General features: G+C 44.2%; 1 protein-coding gene across 1 annotated transcript; it reads left to right on the top strand.

Moving 5' to 3' along the window:
- Positions 1-1,543: 1,543 nt before the first annotated feature.
- Ankrd40 (ankyrin repeat domain 40) lies at positions 1,544-15,853 on the top strand. The gene is made up of 5 exons (XM_027424337.2): positions 1,544-1,798; positions 7,787-7,935; positions 8,277-8,759; positions 12,265-12,446; positions 13,524-15,853. Exons 1-5 carry the CDS (start codon positions 1,665-1,667, stop codon positions 13,668-13,670), a joined length of 1,095 nt encoding a protein of 364 aa, XP_027280138.1. The 5' UTR covers positions 1,544-1,664; the 3' UTR covers positions 13,671-15,853.
- Positions 15,854-17,168: the final 1,315 nt, after the last annotated feature.

Raw genomic sequence — 17,168 nt, forward strand, 5'->3', positions numbered from 1 at the left:
TAAATCTTAACAAAAAACAAATTTTGCAGTAACCACCTAATTTTTGTTGTTGCTGCTGCTGTTGATTTTTTTTCCAGTTCTGAGGATGGAACCCAGGGCTTTGTTTAGGTAAGTACTCTACCACTACACTATACCACCAGCCCACTACTATCTTTTTAAATAGTCTTTTTTTAAGACTACTGTTTCTTTACTCGTTGCTCAGATTGTGTTAAAAGACTGAGTTCCAATGCTATTCACATCAGCATTAGATGAAATACCATGCTGCATGTAAGATTAGATTTTAAATTGGGGAAACAAAAATATAAGTTCAAGCAGAGTTCCAATTTTCCACGGGGGTCAATTTAAGTGCTTAGTCAGTCTATATCCATCACTCCTGGTGTGCAGTGTGTACTCTGTGAATTACTGTATCACAGTAAACAGACATTGCTTTTTCTTAAGCAGTAACAAGATGGATACATGCTGTGAGCCCTTGGCAGCCCCGAGAAATGAAAATAAAGACTCTATACCTAAATTTATCTCTTCCTATTTCATCTCCTCTTTGTTCAGGCCATCCTTTTGGCCTCCCCAGGGCATTTTCCTAATTTTCTTACCCCATCTGCAAAGTTCTAGCCAGTGCCATATCAGGGTTCTCTCCAAGGCACCTGGGCTCAGCAAAACAATATTTTCTGTTTCTCCCACTGGGTAGTAGAACAGTGCCAAACGGGGCCCTCATTAGCTAGTTTAGGCAAGGAGTACTGCACACTGCTGTTTATGAACACACCATAGCTCTATCCTTAGCACCTAGAATCGGGACCTGGATGATTAAGTGCTCCCCTCCCCTTTCCTTACATGACTTACAGAGTAATTAATTATAATTTATAAGATATAATTAATTGCATTTTATAAACTGTAAAAAATGTTATTTTTCACGAAAGCCAAGCTATAAGAATGTGTGTCTAAAAACGATAAGGGGTAAACAGTAAAAACTGAAATAAATTTTCTAGCTGAATGGTCCCAAGCACCGACAAAAATAAGAAAGAACAGTGTCGTCTATCTCTGCAAATAATGGCATATTATAGTAGGATCGTTTTCAGCCCATTTCCCGTCCTGCTGGGCAAAAATTGGCTCATATAAAGAAAACGAACTAACCAAACTTGGGGGCGGGGGTGGAAACCCACCAATTATTTTTAATGGCTGCTAAACAGCCTGCTCCAGAGGATAAGGCTTTTCTGGCTCCCAAACATGTCGGAGCCCTCCGCCCCCCCAACTACTCCTGTGTCGGTCCTCCTCGCTGGAAGCTGGGAGGTCTAAAAATAGCCAATGAATCACAGCAGAAAGTCCAGTGCAGTGGCAGTGGTTACATAAACAGCCGGCTGGGGCGGAGGGGCTGTGGCTCGGAACGAAAAGTATCTGGATTAGTGTTGTCACACTAAATAGGGTCCCCCGGAGCCGGCCTTAGGAGGCGCGGCGGGGGAGGAGGCCTGGGCCTGTGGGCCGCGAACACTCGGGCATCAGCCAGAGGGCGGGCGGGCGGGAGCGCAGGGCCCAGGCCGGGCGCGGAGGCGGCGCGAGTGGGGCGGCCGAATCCGACGCTCCCTCCCCATGGCCGGGAGCGGGCCGCGGAGGCGGCGGCGGCGCTGACGGGCTCGGGGCGGGGCGGCCGGGGGCCCGGGGCCCTGGGGAAGATGAACGCTCTCCTAGAGCAGAAGGAGCAGCAGGAGAGGCTGCGGGAGGCAGCGGCCTTGGGGGACATTCGGGAGGTGCAGAAACTGGTGGAGAGCGGGGTGGATGTGAACTCCCAAAATGAGGTCAACGGCTGGTAAGTGGCGAGCGGGGGAGGCCTAGGGTTCAGGGTCCCTAGCTCGGGGCATGGAGCAGTCAGCCTTGACCTAGGACGCAGGCTAAGGTGAAGGCTGGTACCTCAGGTCTCGCAGGTTGTGCGCTTTCGAGACTAGCCCTGGCCTCATTGCCCCCAGCAGTCAGGAGCGCATCCTCCCCACCGCGGCCAGCGCCCTCCAGGACGCTAGAGCCCACGCCATTCCCCGCACCCCCTGGCTATCTTGGCCCGAAAGGCGATACTAGAGGCTTTGATGCTCAGCGACTCTGCTCTGGATTTCATCAGGCTTGAATTATTTTGCCACGGGCGCTTCTGCAGACACTTCGTGTAGAGATGAAAGCATAAGCAATCGAGCAAATGCCAGTCTTAGAACCAGCACTATTCCTTTAAGCCAAGACCAGGAGAAAAGAAACAACTACAAAAACCCCACCACTTGCCTCTGTGTTACAATGCTACTGCCTACAGCTGCCTGTTGAGAGGCGACTCATTTGTTTGCCTTGTAGAGTGTTTTGTTTTCTTAGTATTTCCAACAGAGGATTTCACTCAAGGCTTTAGATGTCTGCTTGCAGATTGCCCCCTTCCCAATTAAATAAGGAGTCTCATGCTAAGATGTGATCGAATCTTTAGTTTGAAGTTACAGAATGTAGTATTAGTCTGCCCCTATTTGCATTTCCATTTCAATTTTTTACTTAATCCGGGTAATGCTTAACTAGCCTCTTTTGCTAGTTCAAAGTTAAAATAAGTTTGAACACTACTCCCTCACCCCCCCACCCCCGGCAAATCCAATCGTACATTTTGGAACTGAAAGGGCACTGGAGATCATTTGAATTCCCGAGAATGTTTTGTCCTGGTTGCACAATTGTTAATATGACATCAGAATCAGAATTGAGGTTTTCTTACTTTGTAAGAAATCCACCTGCCTCCTTTCCCTAAAGAAACTATCCCAGATAGCTGTCCACAGCTAGGAGACAGTGGGTACTACTTTGTCTCATTTGAAGTGTTTGCAATCAAAAAAACTTGTAGTTGTGTTTGCCTTGCCATGATGTCCAAAAGCTGTGAGTTACTGTTTTGGCACTGGGAAGCAGTGTTTTACAGAATAATGAGCCTGATCTTGGTGCAGGTTTCTGCCTGCTTAGCTGTATGATCTTGTCCAAGTCACTTCCAGTTATTTCAGAAGGGTTGTTAGCATTTATCCAGAGGAAGAATAATAAGTAGCTACTCTCTATTGAGCATGCTCTGTGGCACAGATGTGGTTCTGAACACTTGACATACCTCATTTACAACTATTTGGGGACATCAGTTATTGTTATTTTCTCCATCTTAAAAATGAAGAAACTGAGGCCCCAAGAAAATTAAGTAAACCATCCAATTTTCAAAATGTCCCTAAATTGCTAAATTGGGGGTTTAGGAAGTCCACATTACTGTTAGCTGTTAAGTAGCTGGTAGAGCTGAAAATGAATCCAGTGCTTGACACCCTCAGTACACTGCCTGCCCTTGCCAGATATACAGTAATGTGATGAGACTTCCTGAACTCCATGTCAGTCAATTCAATCTGAGAGTGAATTCCCAGATTCCCTCTTTCCCGCCTTATACTCTTGGCCTACTGCTTTGAGTCCTCATCTCAGCCTCTTATATGACCAGGCCAGAGAACTGGCACTGTCCCCATCCCTGTCTTTCCTTCACACACTACATACGATCAGACAGTTCTGCTGCCTGCATGTTCAGATGGGATCTGACTACCTCTCACAAACTCTGCTGTCACACTGTCATACAAAGCTGCTACCATTTATCTTGCTAGATAGTCCATAGTCTCCTTGCTTATATTATGACCTTAACTCGTGGTCTGAGGGACCCTGACTTAGGACAGTTGGATCACTTCACTCAAAGTCCTCTAGTGGCTCCCATGTTACACTGATAAGAAGCCGATTTCCACTCCCTTAACTGACCTTTGGGCCCCTTCTCTTGAGACTTGCTTCCTTGTTCACTCCTTTATATTTCCCTTGGCTTCCTTGCTTTTTCAGGAACAACACACCCCAATTCTAGATTTTGCATTTTGCCTTCCTTCTTGTCTAGAAAGCTTTTCTTCATATACCCATGGTTTGCTCTCTATCCTCGTTCAGATCTTAGCTTGGGTAAAGATTTTCCTTGGCTGTCAGTTAAAAATTATGCAACTCCAGCTGGGCAGTGATGATGTGCACCTCTAACCACAGTACTCTGGAAGCCTAGGCAGGCAGATCCCTAATCTCTTACTCTGCTTTATTGTCCCATAAAACTTAATACCCACCTAGTAAACTACGTACTTTGCTTATTTACTTGCTAATTGTCCTAGCATTGTTTGATTGTAAAATGAGTGAAGAATGTTCACAATATTAGGTTTTTCTTTTCTTTCTCTCTTTAAGATTTTTAAAGATTTATTTATTTTATGTATATGAGTACATGGCAGAAGAGGGCATCAGATCCCATTATAGATGACTGCGAGCCACTTTGTGGTTGCTGGGAATTGAACTCAGGACCTCTGGAAGAGCACCAGAAGTCTGCTGAGCCATCTCTCCAGCCCTGCCCCTCCTCTTTCTTTTTTGACTTGGTCTTGCTGTGTTGCCTGGACTGGCCTTAACTCTTGTCCTCAAAGTTACCTTCTTCCTACCCTCACTTTACCCAGCTACTCATGGGATATTTTGAAGATTAAATGAGTAGAGCCTTTAGAACAATGTCCAACATGTAAAGTATTATGTCTGTGTTAGCTATTTTTATTTTCTTATTATTAGGCAACATGTTGGGAGACATAAAAAGTCCCCCTGGGGGGGAAAAAACCAACTCTTTTCAATATTGAAAAGTAGACTGGTGACTGCTTTCAATTCTTGGTTGCTCAGTAACCACAGCTTCAGCAGTGATGAATGATGCCCAGTTGATGAATGATGCCCAAAGCCTCTGGTCTAAAATACTTTCCAGCCCTAATGGGATATTCTGACTGCAAATATAAAGTTTAAAGAGTTGAAGTTCAAAAATAGAGTTTCCACATCAATTGTAATTCAAGTGTCATGTGTCCCCTTTGGCTTTAGAAATGAGTATTATGGTTTATGAAGAAGTTGAAAATACTGCCTGGCTGCAATGGTTGTAAGTTATAGCTGTCGATAGCCACTCAGCTCTAGACTGCAAATGATGGTCACTGAGGGTACAGGGTGACTGAGACATGCCGTGTCCACTTAACCCCATTTTACATGGTAGTACTCTAACTGGTGGTTTGTTCAGTCTCTCTGCCCCACTCACAGTATTACTCTTTCACTCTCTTCATGGCCGAGTAATGTACTACTAGCAAGTAAGTTCTTTCCAAAAGGGAGCATATTTTCTCAGTCTGATCCATTCATTTTTGAGTGCTTGCTTACTGTAATCATTTTTCAAGCCTATACCACAGATATCTCCACACAAATATACTCTGAGCTGCAGTTTGCTTAGAGTCAAGGAAATTTTGGATCCCTGTATGCTAAACAATGTTCATTTTTTCCTAGGTTCACTAATTATTAAGTGATAAGTAAGTACTTAGGCTGGAGATGTAGCTCAATGGTAGAGTACTGGCCTAACATAAGTGAGGACATGGGTTCAATCTGATATCACCCCCCCCCCACACACACACACATCTGTATATGTCAGATAAATGCTTTCTTCTGTTCATTCTCTACTGAGGATGTAGCTCAGTTACTTGCCTAGCATGTGTGAGGCTCTGGGTTACAGCACAACAAAATAATTTTAAAAGCCTCTTCCCCGTTTTCCCCATATGGACAGTCATTTTTATTAAAGAGTACATGAAAGGTACATGGATGGTGAATGAGTGGCTCCTACCCAGTCATTCAAACTAGCGTTCTCTAAATCATTACTGTAAAGATACACAAGGCAAATCAGCTTCTAATTGAAATCAAGTACACTTTACAGATAGTTGTACTTCTTAGGTTAGTGGCCTCTCTGTTGAGCCTCAACTGTGTTCATTATCTTATCTGGGTTTGGTTGTAAGCTCTGAAGATGGTTATCTGGGTTAGATTAGAGAGTTGGTGAATGAGGTCTTTTAAAATGGGGAAAAGCGTTTTCCTTCAGTAATATGCATTCTGCTCTGCACCTGAGGATGCAACTTCTGTTACGGTGGCATTTTTGAGGAATGCTAACTAAATTTCTATACAGTAGTTCTTTGGACTGTACAGCACCTCTATGTATAAAATAGCAAATTGTTTTGCTTAAGTGAGGCTATTATGCTATATGGGTCTGTTCTTGAACCAATTTGGTTGTTGATATCTTTGCTTTCAGTGCCTTCAGAGTAAAAAAGTATGTGTGCAGTGTTTCATTTGAGCAGATGAGGATACGTTGGTAGCCGTCTGGAGAGATTGAGAAAAGCTAGCATTTCGCAAAATGGAAATTTCAAAATCGTGTATGTGTGTAGGTGTATGTAGGAAAGAAACAGAGGAAAAGGGGGTAAGCAGCTGAGATTGATGCCGTAGTCCTTGCTGTCGTAATGACTGACATGACAGAGCAGTTACAGACAGGAGATGGTTATTAGCTTGGCAATGTTTACTCTTTAGCTGGAACTTGGTGCACATAAAGTTTTCATAGTTTCTAAAATAAAGAGGTAACATAGAAATCTGTTTTGAAGAGACCAAGATCTAATGGGTGTTACTGATAGAGTAGCATCTTGAAGTCAGCAGCCAGCAGCCTCTGAACCCTTGAAACTGAAGCTCCTGGGATAGATTGATGTTTCTTTTTTCTTTTTTTTAAAGATTTTATTTATTTATTATGTATACAACATTCTGCTTCCATGTATATCTGCACACCAGAAGAGGGCACCAGATCTCATAATGGATGGTTGTGAGCCACCATGTGGTTGCTGGGAATTGAACTCAGGACCTCTGGAAGAGCAGTCGGCACTCTTAACCTCTGAGCCATCTCTCCAGCCCCTAGATTGATGTTTCTTATGGTCTAGAAATTAAAACTATTTATTTTGCAGTGCTAGGATTGAACCCAGGTAGGCCTTGTGTGGTCTAGGCAAGCATTCAACCATTGAGTTACAGCTCCAGCCCCAAGAATGAAACTTAAAAATAAAATTTATGCATATTAAAGTATTACTATTATTACTCTTATTATTATTATTGGAGATGTGGGGGGGGGTCTCACTATGTAGTTTTTTTTGTCTGTTCTGGAACTCACTCTGTAGACCAGGCTAGCCTTGGATTCACAGAGATCCAACTGCCCCTGCCTCCCGAGTGCTGGGATTAAAGGCGTGCAAAAGTGCACCACCATGCCAGCTGTATTAATATTTTGATCATCTGCTTTGTGAAATGAAAAATTGAGATTGCTATGAAGATTATTGCGTGCCTCAAAGATGATCCGTAGTCCGTAAGGCTAAGATTTCTTTATTCAGATAAACACCAGCCCAAACACAAGCCAAAGCGTGCCAGGGGCAGCAAGGCAGCCAGGCCAGAGAGAGGGGCCAGAAAGAAGGGGCTATTCACATGTGCATGGTCCCTTAAGAATCGTTCCTGTGTCACCTTAGACCTCCCCTGACCATGCCCTCACAGGTGTGTCCCGGCACACCTGTCCAGGCTACTAGGAGGCGGGGCTACAGTGTCTCCCTACAATTCCCCTTTTAGTCTAAAAAGAGGATTAAAACTTAATAGTGTAAAACATCCAAAATTAACAATCATAAAGGTAAAATATAAGAAGATACAATAATCTGCTATTGCACATCCTAACTATGTCTATTCCGGCTAAGCCCTAAACTTGAACACCTCCTTCCATTCCCAACTCTAAGCACACCTGTCTGGGCTATAGGAGGCGGGGCTACAGTGTCTCCCTACATTGCTAGCTTGGCTTCCAAGTTCTAGCTGAAGTCTAGCAAGCCTATATGTATTTATTTACTAATGTTTATAATTTGAAATCTTGGATCACCTTTTCTCTTTTTCAGTCATTCTTTCTCCTTTTTTGGGACAGGACCTGTTTACACTGGGCGTGTAAACGCAACCATGGCCAGGTGGTCTCTTACTTGCTAAAATCAGGGGCTGACCGCGAGATCCTTACAACAAAAGGAGAAATGCCGGTGCAGTTAACATCAAGGAGAGAGATCAGGAAGATAATGGGAGGTGAGCCTGTTTGGGGGAAACATTTGACTTTTGTCAAACAAATACTTTAAGATGTGGTATTATTGGCAAATTGACAGTACACAGATAACTGGTTTTATTTTTATAAATTAATTGCTATGCCAAGGTTTGTGATTCCATTGTTTGTGGATGCCAATATTGTAAGTTGTGCTTTTTTAACTTGTAAAAATGGTAGTCATAAGCCTGATGAAATATTCATCTCTCTTCTGACCTGAAGAGGCAGGCAGTCCTGACCAAAGTATTTGTCACATCCCAAATGACATTAGCTTCCACCATGCTCCTTTCTTGGTAAATTTAATGTTTTGTATTTTTCTGTTTTTAAGTGGAAGAAGCTGATGACGATGACGAGCTCCCCCAGCTGAAGAAGGAGTCAGAACTGCCCTTTGTTCCCAACTATCTGGCCAACCCAGCCTTCCCTTTTATCTATTCTCCTGCAGCAGAAGATTCCACCCAGTTGCAGAATGGGGGCTCCTCCACACCTCCTGCGTCACCCCCCACAGATGGCTCACCTCCATTGCTGCCCCCCACAGAACCCCCTCTGCTAGGGGCCTTTCCTAGGGACCACACTTCTTTGGCGCTGGTTCAGAATGGCGATATTTCTGCCCCCTCTGCCATACTCAGAACACCAGAAAGCACAAAACCTGGTCCTGTGTGTCAGCCCCCAGTGAGCCAGAACCGCTCCCTCTTCTCCTCTGTCCCACCCAAGCCACCAGTGTCTTTGGAGCCTCAGAATGGGACATATGCAGGACCAGCGCCAGCATTTCAGCCATTTTTCTTCACTGGAGCATTTCCATTTAATATGCAAGGTAATGCCTTAACAGCAAACAGCCTCTGCAACAGGAGAATGAAGTCTATTTGTTTACTTAATTGGGGTATACTTACAAAGTTAGGGAAAAGTTCTAGGACCTGTATATAAGAACTCTCTTCACTCAAGATTCATAAACTGTATACTTTTTACTAGAAAATATGGAAGTACTGTCCTTTTTCTGTCATTCCTAGGAATAAAAATTTTCTCTTGCTGGGCATGGTGATGTGCACCTTTAATCCCAGCACTCAGGAGGCAGAGGCAGGTGGATCTCTGTGCATTTGAGATTAGCCTGGTCTACAGAGCCAGTTCCAGAGCAGCCAGGGCTATACAGAGAAACCCTGTCTCAAAAAAACACACCCAAAAAAAAAAAAAAAAATTGGGGCTGGAGAGATAGATGGCTGCTCTTCCAGAGGTCCTGAGTTCCATTCCCAGCAACCACATGGTGGTTCACAACCATCTGTAATGAGACCTAGTGCCTTCTTCTGGCCTGCAGACAGAATACTATATCAAATAAAGAAATCTTTTAAAAAAACAAAGAGATTAACTTTTTTTTTATGTATATGAGTGTTTTGCCTTCATGTAAGTATATCATGTATGTGTAGTGCTTTAGAGACCAAAGAAGGTGTCAGAGATCTCCTAGAACTAGAATTTCAGACCCCGTGAGTCACGTGACATGGGTACTGGGAACCAAACTCTGGTCCTCGGGAAGAGCAGCAAGTGTTCTTAAAAGCTGACCCATCTCTCCAGCCCTTTTCCCCCTATCATTCTTGACCATATTCTTGGTGAAATATGGTTTTATGTCATTCCTTCTCTGTTTATTACTTGGTATTCTGCTATAAAGAAGGACTTTGGGGTGGCTTGAGAGATGACTCAGTTGTTAAGAACACTGGCTGCTCTTCCAGAGGACCTGGGTTCAATTCTTAGCACCCACATGGCTGCTCACAACCTTATGTAATTCCAGTCTGGGGGATAAGATAAAAACAAATCTTAGTAAATAAGGACTTTTCCTCCTCATTTATAGCCATACTGACTTTTTTGGGGGATAGGGGTATGGGTATTTTGCCTGCATGGATGTATGTATGCCATGTATGTGTCTGGTGTCCTCAGAGGCTAGAAGAGAGCATTGGATCTCCTGGAGTGAGTTACAGTTGTGAACCATCCTGTAGATTCTGGGAATTGAACCTAGGTCCTCTGGCAGAGCAGCCAGTACTCTTAACTGCTGAGCCATCTCTCCTGCTTGGACTCATAATTCATATTCAGTGTGTTGTAATTTGATGGAGGCATTTTTTTTTTTTTTTTTTTTGAGACAGGGTTTCTCTGTGTAGCTTTGGAGCCTATCCTGGCACTCGCTCTGGTAACCAGGCTGGCCTCAAACTCACAGAGATCTGCCTGCCTCTGCCTCCCAAGTGCTGGAATTAAACTCGTTCACCACCAACGCCTGGCATAGAGGCATTTTTTTGATATCCAGATTATTCCTGATTTAGCCTGTGTGAACCCCTTCAAGCTAGTTCTTATATCCTGTGGACACATCCCCATTATTCTTGGACATCCTTATGTCCCATGCACCAAGATGTTCCTGGTTTATAGGGTCATTTCCCCACACCAACACTGCAATCCACCATTTCTTCTAGGAATCCCAGTTCTTTTGGGTAGAGAGTAGGATTTGGAAGTCAGGATGTGAGCACTAGGTGTCCTCTTTGCTATAGGTGTGACAATTCTAGGCTTTTTTTTTTTTTAAAGATTTTATTTATTTATTATGTATACAACATTCTGCTTCCATGTACATCTGCACACCAGAAGAGGGCACCAGATCTCATAACGGATGGTTGTGAGCCACCATGTGGTTGCTGGGAATTGAACTCAGGACCTCTGGAAGAGCAGGCAGTGCTCTTAACCTCTGAGCCATCTCTTCAGCCCCAATTCTAGGCTTAATTAGAGACTAAGAAGCAAAAAGAAGGGACGGATGGTGTGAAGAGGACATGGGAGAAGAGAGGGAAACAAACATTTATACATCTGTTTGTATGTGTACACATGTATTATTCACATGTATATACTTACTCATATATATGTCTCTTTCTGTGTATGTGTTTGTTTGGGTTCTTTGTTTGTTTTTGGCAGAGTCTCACTATGTAGTTCTGCCTGGCCCAAAATTCACTATGTAGAATAAGCTAGTGTTGAATTCAGAGAGATCTATTTGCCTGTGCCTCCCACATACTAGCGTTAAAGGAGTACCTGACTGTTTACATCATTTTAAGAATATTAAAAATTGCCGGGCATTGGTGGCACATGATCTTTAATCCCAGCACTCAGGAGGCAGAGGCAGAATCTCTGTGAGTTCGAGACCAGCCTGGTCTACATAGTGAGTTCCAGGACAATCTCCAAAGCAATACAGAGACATCCTGTCTCAAAAAACAAAAAACAAAACAAAACAAAAATAACATTAGAAATCACAGATTCATTTCATTCAGACAGCTCTAATTCCAGTACAAATCCAGAGTCTCTAGTGTATACTTACTTTTCCTTTTCACCTAACTTCCTAGTTTTGAAGACCTAGTACTATAGCTGCTAATATTGGTGACCTATGATGCTGTGAGGGATCCATACTTTAGGAGCAAGACAAAATTGACAAATATATGTGAATACTTGGCTTGAGTCAGCTTGACACCCTGGTCTGGAATATAAAGGCAAATTGCTTCTAACTCTGACTCAGGAATGTAGTGTTACCTACTCGAAAGCAAGGACTCCTCCCTTATTAAGTTTCAGTGTTTCAAGTCATGCTCAGATTTAGCTTTTTTTTTGTTCCTTTGCTGTTTTTCTTTTGATTTGGTATTTTTTGTTTGTTTTTGTTAATTGATTTGGGTGTATAGCCTAAGCTGGCCTGGAACTCACTATATAAACCAGGCTGGACTTGAACTCATAGAGATCTACCTGTCTATTTCCTGAGTTGCTAGGATGAATCATTTTGGTGTTTTGAGACAATGTCTCACTATGTAGTCCAGGCTGACCTGAAACATGTGGTCCTTTTCTCTCCACTTCCTGTTACTAAGATTGTAAGTGTATGTGATGAAATCCATGCCTGCCTCCTTTACTGTTTTTATTTCAAGGAGTGGTAGATTTCCTAAGTAACTTTAGATCTGTAATTGCTGAATCCTGCCAGAGTATCTCAGGTACCACATCTTGCTCTTGTCATCTTTCTCACCCTCTTCTCCTTTCCCTACTCATGTGTAGTTGGTACTCAAACCCTTCTGGAGTCTTTACCTCCTTATGTACAGTGACAGAGATTAGTGACCCATATATAGCTAGGATGACTGCTCCTGACCCCTTTTGTTCAGTGAACCATAGCAGGGAAGACAATGCAGGAAACTGCCCCAACAGAGCCATGGATGGTATAAACAAACCCTATTGACTGGCCCATGTTTTCTCAGTGGGTGATACAGACTTTAAATTACGGACGCTGAGCTATACCAGACTATGCATTACCATTTCTTTCTCTCTTTTTCTAGAGCTGGTACTCAAGGTGAGAATTCAGAACCCATCTCTTCGGGAAAATGATTTCATAGAAATTGAACTGGACCGACAAGAGCTCACCTACCAAGAACTGCTCAGAGTGAGTTGCTGTGAGCTGGGTGTTAATCCAGACCAAGTGGAAAAGATCAGGAAGTTACCCAACACTCTGCTGAGAAAGGTGAGATGTCTGCTCGACATGAGTGAGTGGCTGCTGTCTGCATTTGGAACACACCTAACTTCTTTCTTGGTTTTTGGGTCATAGCTGAAGGGAAACCAGTAGCAAAGGGTTAAGGAGAGCTGAGGCCGTAGCTCAGTGTCAAGTCTATGCTTGTCATGTGCAAGGCCTTGAGTTCAAGTTCCAACCTCAATACAGTCCGTAAGCTTGCATTCCCTTCATCTGAATCCACAGAGACCCTGGCTTACTTGCTCATTTATTTGTTTATTTATTTTGACCCAGGGTCTTGATGTATAGCTCTAGCTGCCTTGGTATTTATTGTTTGCCCCAGGCCAGCAGTGGATTTATGGCAGTCCTCCTGCCTCAGCTAATTGAGTGCTGGCATTAAAGGTGTGAGCTACTACATTCTAATACACTGGCATTTTTGAAGGCTGGAAGATAACAGAATGTTACAGGGCCTGTTCCAGTTGTTCCCATAGTGAGTGACCTGTGGGGTTTGCCTTAGTGCTCCATTAGGATTTATTCTGTGTATGGTGAGATGAAGCCCACCTGGACATCTGTGTGATCAGCCAGCCAGCGATGGGTTCTCTAGCATCATGCTTCTGGCTTTCCTGGGTTCCTGAGGAGAACTGATGACCACCTGCCTGTCCACTCAGGGCATTCGCACCCTATATCAGAGACTGTTAGGTCCTTCTCCATCTTGTCCGGTTATACCTGGGGACTGATCATTGCTTAGCTGCCTCAGGGATTTCATTTTCCTTCTAGAGTGAAGATGAACCAAGGTACTAGCATCAGTACAACCCATCAAACACAGACACATGCTGCTTCTATTACCCCCTTGCCTTGGGCTGACAGCAATGGCTTAGTGGGTAAAGGCGTTTGCTGCTAAGCCTGATGACCTGAGTTCTATCCCAGGGCCCCACATGGTAGAATGAGAGACCCAATTCCCACAGGCTGTTCTCTGTCCTCCACATGTGTATCATGCATGATACAAACATGTATTCATCAAAATAAACAAATGTAATAAAAAAGTAACTAAATGGAAGGAAAATTTTAACCCATTGCCCTATTTTGTTTTAGGACAAAGATGTTGCCCGACTCCAGGATTTCCAGGAGCTGGAGCTGGTTCTGATGATCAGTGAGAATAATTTTCTGTTCAGGAATGCTGCATCCACACTGACTGAGAGACCTTGCTACAACCGGAGAGCTTCAAAACTGACATACTAATGCAGCAGGGTCTTTATCACTGAGTATTGTGACAGTATGTGTCACCTCTGGGCCAAAGGACAAGCCATTGATCCCAAAGCCTCGGATGCCCACCAGGGCCCCTGGTGTCACTGCGTAGTGTACACTAATATCCTGCCTCAGCAGGAGGGAACCCCAACCCCCCAGCAGCGGTGCCACTCTTCCAAGTCTCTTGGTGCACAATAAACCTATTGCTGAATCTTTGAACAGCTGAAAAGTAGTCTTGAGAGGCAGAAGCCGGAGGTACGATAGCCAGTGTTTTATGTGCAGAATCTAGAGGGTTGTTGAAGCAGAAACTGAGAGGGCGGACCTGTTTCCAGCCACCTCTGTTGACAGTGCACCTGAAGGGCCAGGCGCACTTCTCGTGGTGTTGCATGCTCATGATGCACCTGAGATTTTGAACTGACTAGGGAGGAGGACTGGGGAAAGAAAGCACAGGCCCTGGACAAAGGGATTCTGGTGTGACCTGTGGCTGTGAGGTTCCATATAGCATATTTATAAATGTTACTCAGGTTTAAAGTATTTAAAAGTATAGTTACCTAACTGTAAATAGGCTGTTAACCAAAAGAGCTTCCCCTCCCCCACTTTTCTTTTGTGACCACTCATGGCTGCCACTGTTTCAGGACAGTCATCTTTGCATCTCCTCCCTCCACAGCCACTAGAGGGCTCTCTAATGCTTTCTAAAGGAACCACTCCATTTTTACACTGAGCAGTTCCTGTCATCCGTGTTGAATTGCACCATCCAAGAAGAGCACAAACACTGCTGGTCCACATCCACCACTCTCACTTCCCACCAGAAATGAAAAGCAGTTTTCAAGCCTGAATTTGTTGCTGTTTTAACAGTTTGTGGGAAACTGAACTAAAGGAGTTAGCATCTTTATTTTTGTATCAAAGATAAAGGTTATTTTGGAAATTATTAGGATTTTTACATAACTCTGAGATCTGTTGTTTTTTTGTAAACAAATTGTTGAATCTTAGGAATCCCCCACCAATCCACGGGACAGTCAGTTGTGAGCACCTGATCAGACTCTGGAGCACAGCATAAGAATCTTTCCCAAGAGTGCTTTCAGAGAGTCCTCCCCTTCTCCTCAGCATCGTTCAAGTGGAAAAGCCTCTGTTTTGCTGAAACAGCTTAACTTTAGGAATAGGACCTGGCCCATGCAGATGAACAGGAGAGCAGGGGCTGGAGCAGCTGTTGACGAGGATCCCTGCTGTCTTAAGCTTTCTCCCCATAGTGCCTATAGTTTCCAAAGAAACTTAACTTCCTGACTATTAATTTTATTAGAACGCTGCAGTTGAGTGGAAACATGCAGATGTCAATGGAAGAGAATGTTATGCTGAGGTTATGGCCTCCCGCTGCCACCTGAATGCTAAAATGAGGTTAAAGTGTTCTTCAAGGTCAGCTGCGTGGGGTCGCTGTGTGTAGTGACTTAATCATACCCACCGGTAGAGCTGGTGACTTCCCCCTTGTAGAGTGTTTGCATAGCAGAGTGGTGGTTGCTCGTCACCCCTTCTCCCAAGTGCTTTAATGAAGAAACCTCCCTGGTGTTTCAATTAATCAGAAACTACTTTATCTTGATGTACTAACCTCCCCTCCTCCCCAATTTGCTTTGGAAAAACTTAGTTTACTGATACAATTGAGTGTGATTCTATCTTGGAAGAAATAAATTCAGTATTAATTCATGTCTAAATGACTGGGGTTCAAACTCCTTCAGCCACCCCAATTGATTAGAGGTTCTCAGAAACAGTAGAGACCTGGCTGGGAGGTGGGCTACAGGAGAGTGCTACAGAGCTCAGAAGCAGAGCGACCAAGGCTCTCGGTGTCCCAAATGAGGGGACGGGTTCCACATGGCTCTGCCCAGTACCCTATCCTTTGCTGGTCCTCTGCAGTCATTGCCTCTGGCAGTGGGATGAAGATGCATGGTTGCTCTTAGGTGAGTCTGAAGTCTTAATCTATGCATTCAGAGAAATATTTTTATATGCTTTGTGTAATTTATAACAAGGGGTTTTCTTTTCAGCTTTGTTAACTGGATGCACTTCTCCTCCTTGGCATATTTAAAGCATGTGTTCACACTGTGTGTAAACATTCACGGGGACTTTTCCTCATGTGTTGTTGACTGTTCAAACATAACAGGTATTATGAAAATTAAAGTTCACTGACCAAGTCCATGTCGTCTCATTATGCCCTCCTAAACAGCACTGTGTTTCTAATCACAGAGGGCTCAAATGGCTGTAAAGTCCTATGGGGCTGGCACTGCGGAGGGAAAAGAGAAGGACCAGCTCCCTGGCTGAGCCTCCTCCACCCCACTGCCACTGCTGTTCCAGCAGCACTCATGCCCTGTCGGGAGCATCTGGAGATAGATTCTGTGTGGCGTCTTCCCTCCCAGTTCACAGCAGTCACTTCGTTTCCCTGGAGTCACTGAGCCAGCTAGATAGAGGTCATCCCCTATTAACCACATTTTTTTTGATTTATCCGATTTACTTGACACAACTGAGCTCCCCCCTTTGGGCTTTCAGCACCTGTCACAGCCTCAATGAGTTCAGAAGCGGCTCCCAAGACAGGAGAGGAAACAGCCTCACACCTTCAGATCCTTAGCTGAGAAGCATGCCGAATGAATCTCCTGTTGGTTTAGGCCAGCTAGCGCCTCACAAAGCAGACGTCATGCCAAATTGGCCTAATAAATCAGAGAGCATAGCAGAGACCTTTTCTTAGCACCAAGGAGAGGCAGAATAATTTGGGCATTTGTGCTTTCATACTTGCACTATCACAAGGATGGAAGTCGCCTTCCATACACTCATAAACTTCCTGGCCAGAAACAGCCTGCCAAAAAAAAAAAAAAAAAAAAAAAAAGTGATTAACCTTTAACAAATGGTCCTGCAGCATAGGCCAACCCAGGGCATATAGAAAAAGCAGATCAAAGGAGTCATGTCCTCAGTGACTGCCAAGCACTTAGAGAGGGGAAAGGAAAACAGCCACCACCTGCAGCCAGTCACTTTCCACCAAGAGTAAGGGTGCCGATGAGGAGGAGGAGAAGGCAGAGGAGGTGACAGAAGAGATCCATTTCAAATGCAGCCCTGGTGCCAGGTGAACGATGCAGAAAATAAAAGTCTTTGTTGGCTCATTCAAAATGGCTCCAGGGGCCGGGGAGCTGGGGTCCTGGGACACTGCTGCTAACCTTCCTGTTCACCCAGCTGACCTGAGGAGAAGAAATGACCAGTGGCCTTCCTGGTGAACAGGCATCTAAAGGATCCAGGAGGGGAGAGCTCACACACACTTTAGCCCCTGGAGAACAGGCATGGAAGACAGCAATGACAGGGACCCAGAAGCTTCTCAACAGCTCTTCCAAGAAGCTAAGGCCTCACTCAGGTCAGATTTCAGGGCCTTTATTTTTTACCTTTCCTAGCCTCTGCCCAGCAGAGTGGAAGGTACTGTAATTTCACTGCAAATGTTGGCTATGAAGATGATATTTGCAGCCAAAA

Source organism: Cricetulus griseus, chromosome 7 (genome assembly GCF_003668045.3).
Source record: "Cricetulus griseus strain 17A/GY chromosome 7, alternate assembly CriGri-PICRH-1.0, whole genome shotgun sequence".
NCBI classification, from domain to species: Eukaryota; Metazoa; Chordata; class Mammalia; order Rodentia; family Cricetidae; genus Cricetulus; species Cricetulus griseus.

Coding starts and splice junctions, on each gene's coding strand:
- Ankrd40 (XM_027424337.2), top strand. CDS start 1,665: ATGAACGCTCTCCTAGAGCAGAAGGAGCAGCAGGAGAGGCTGCGGGAG. Junction 8,760..12,264: donor ATTTCCATTTAATATGCAAG/GTAATGCCTTAA, acceptor CTCTTTTTCTAG/AGCTGGTACTCAAGGTGAGA. Junction 12,447..13,523: donor CCAACACTCTGCTGAGAAAG/GTGAGATGTCTG, acceptor ATTTTGTTTTAG/GACAAAGATGTTGCCCGACT.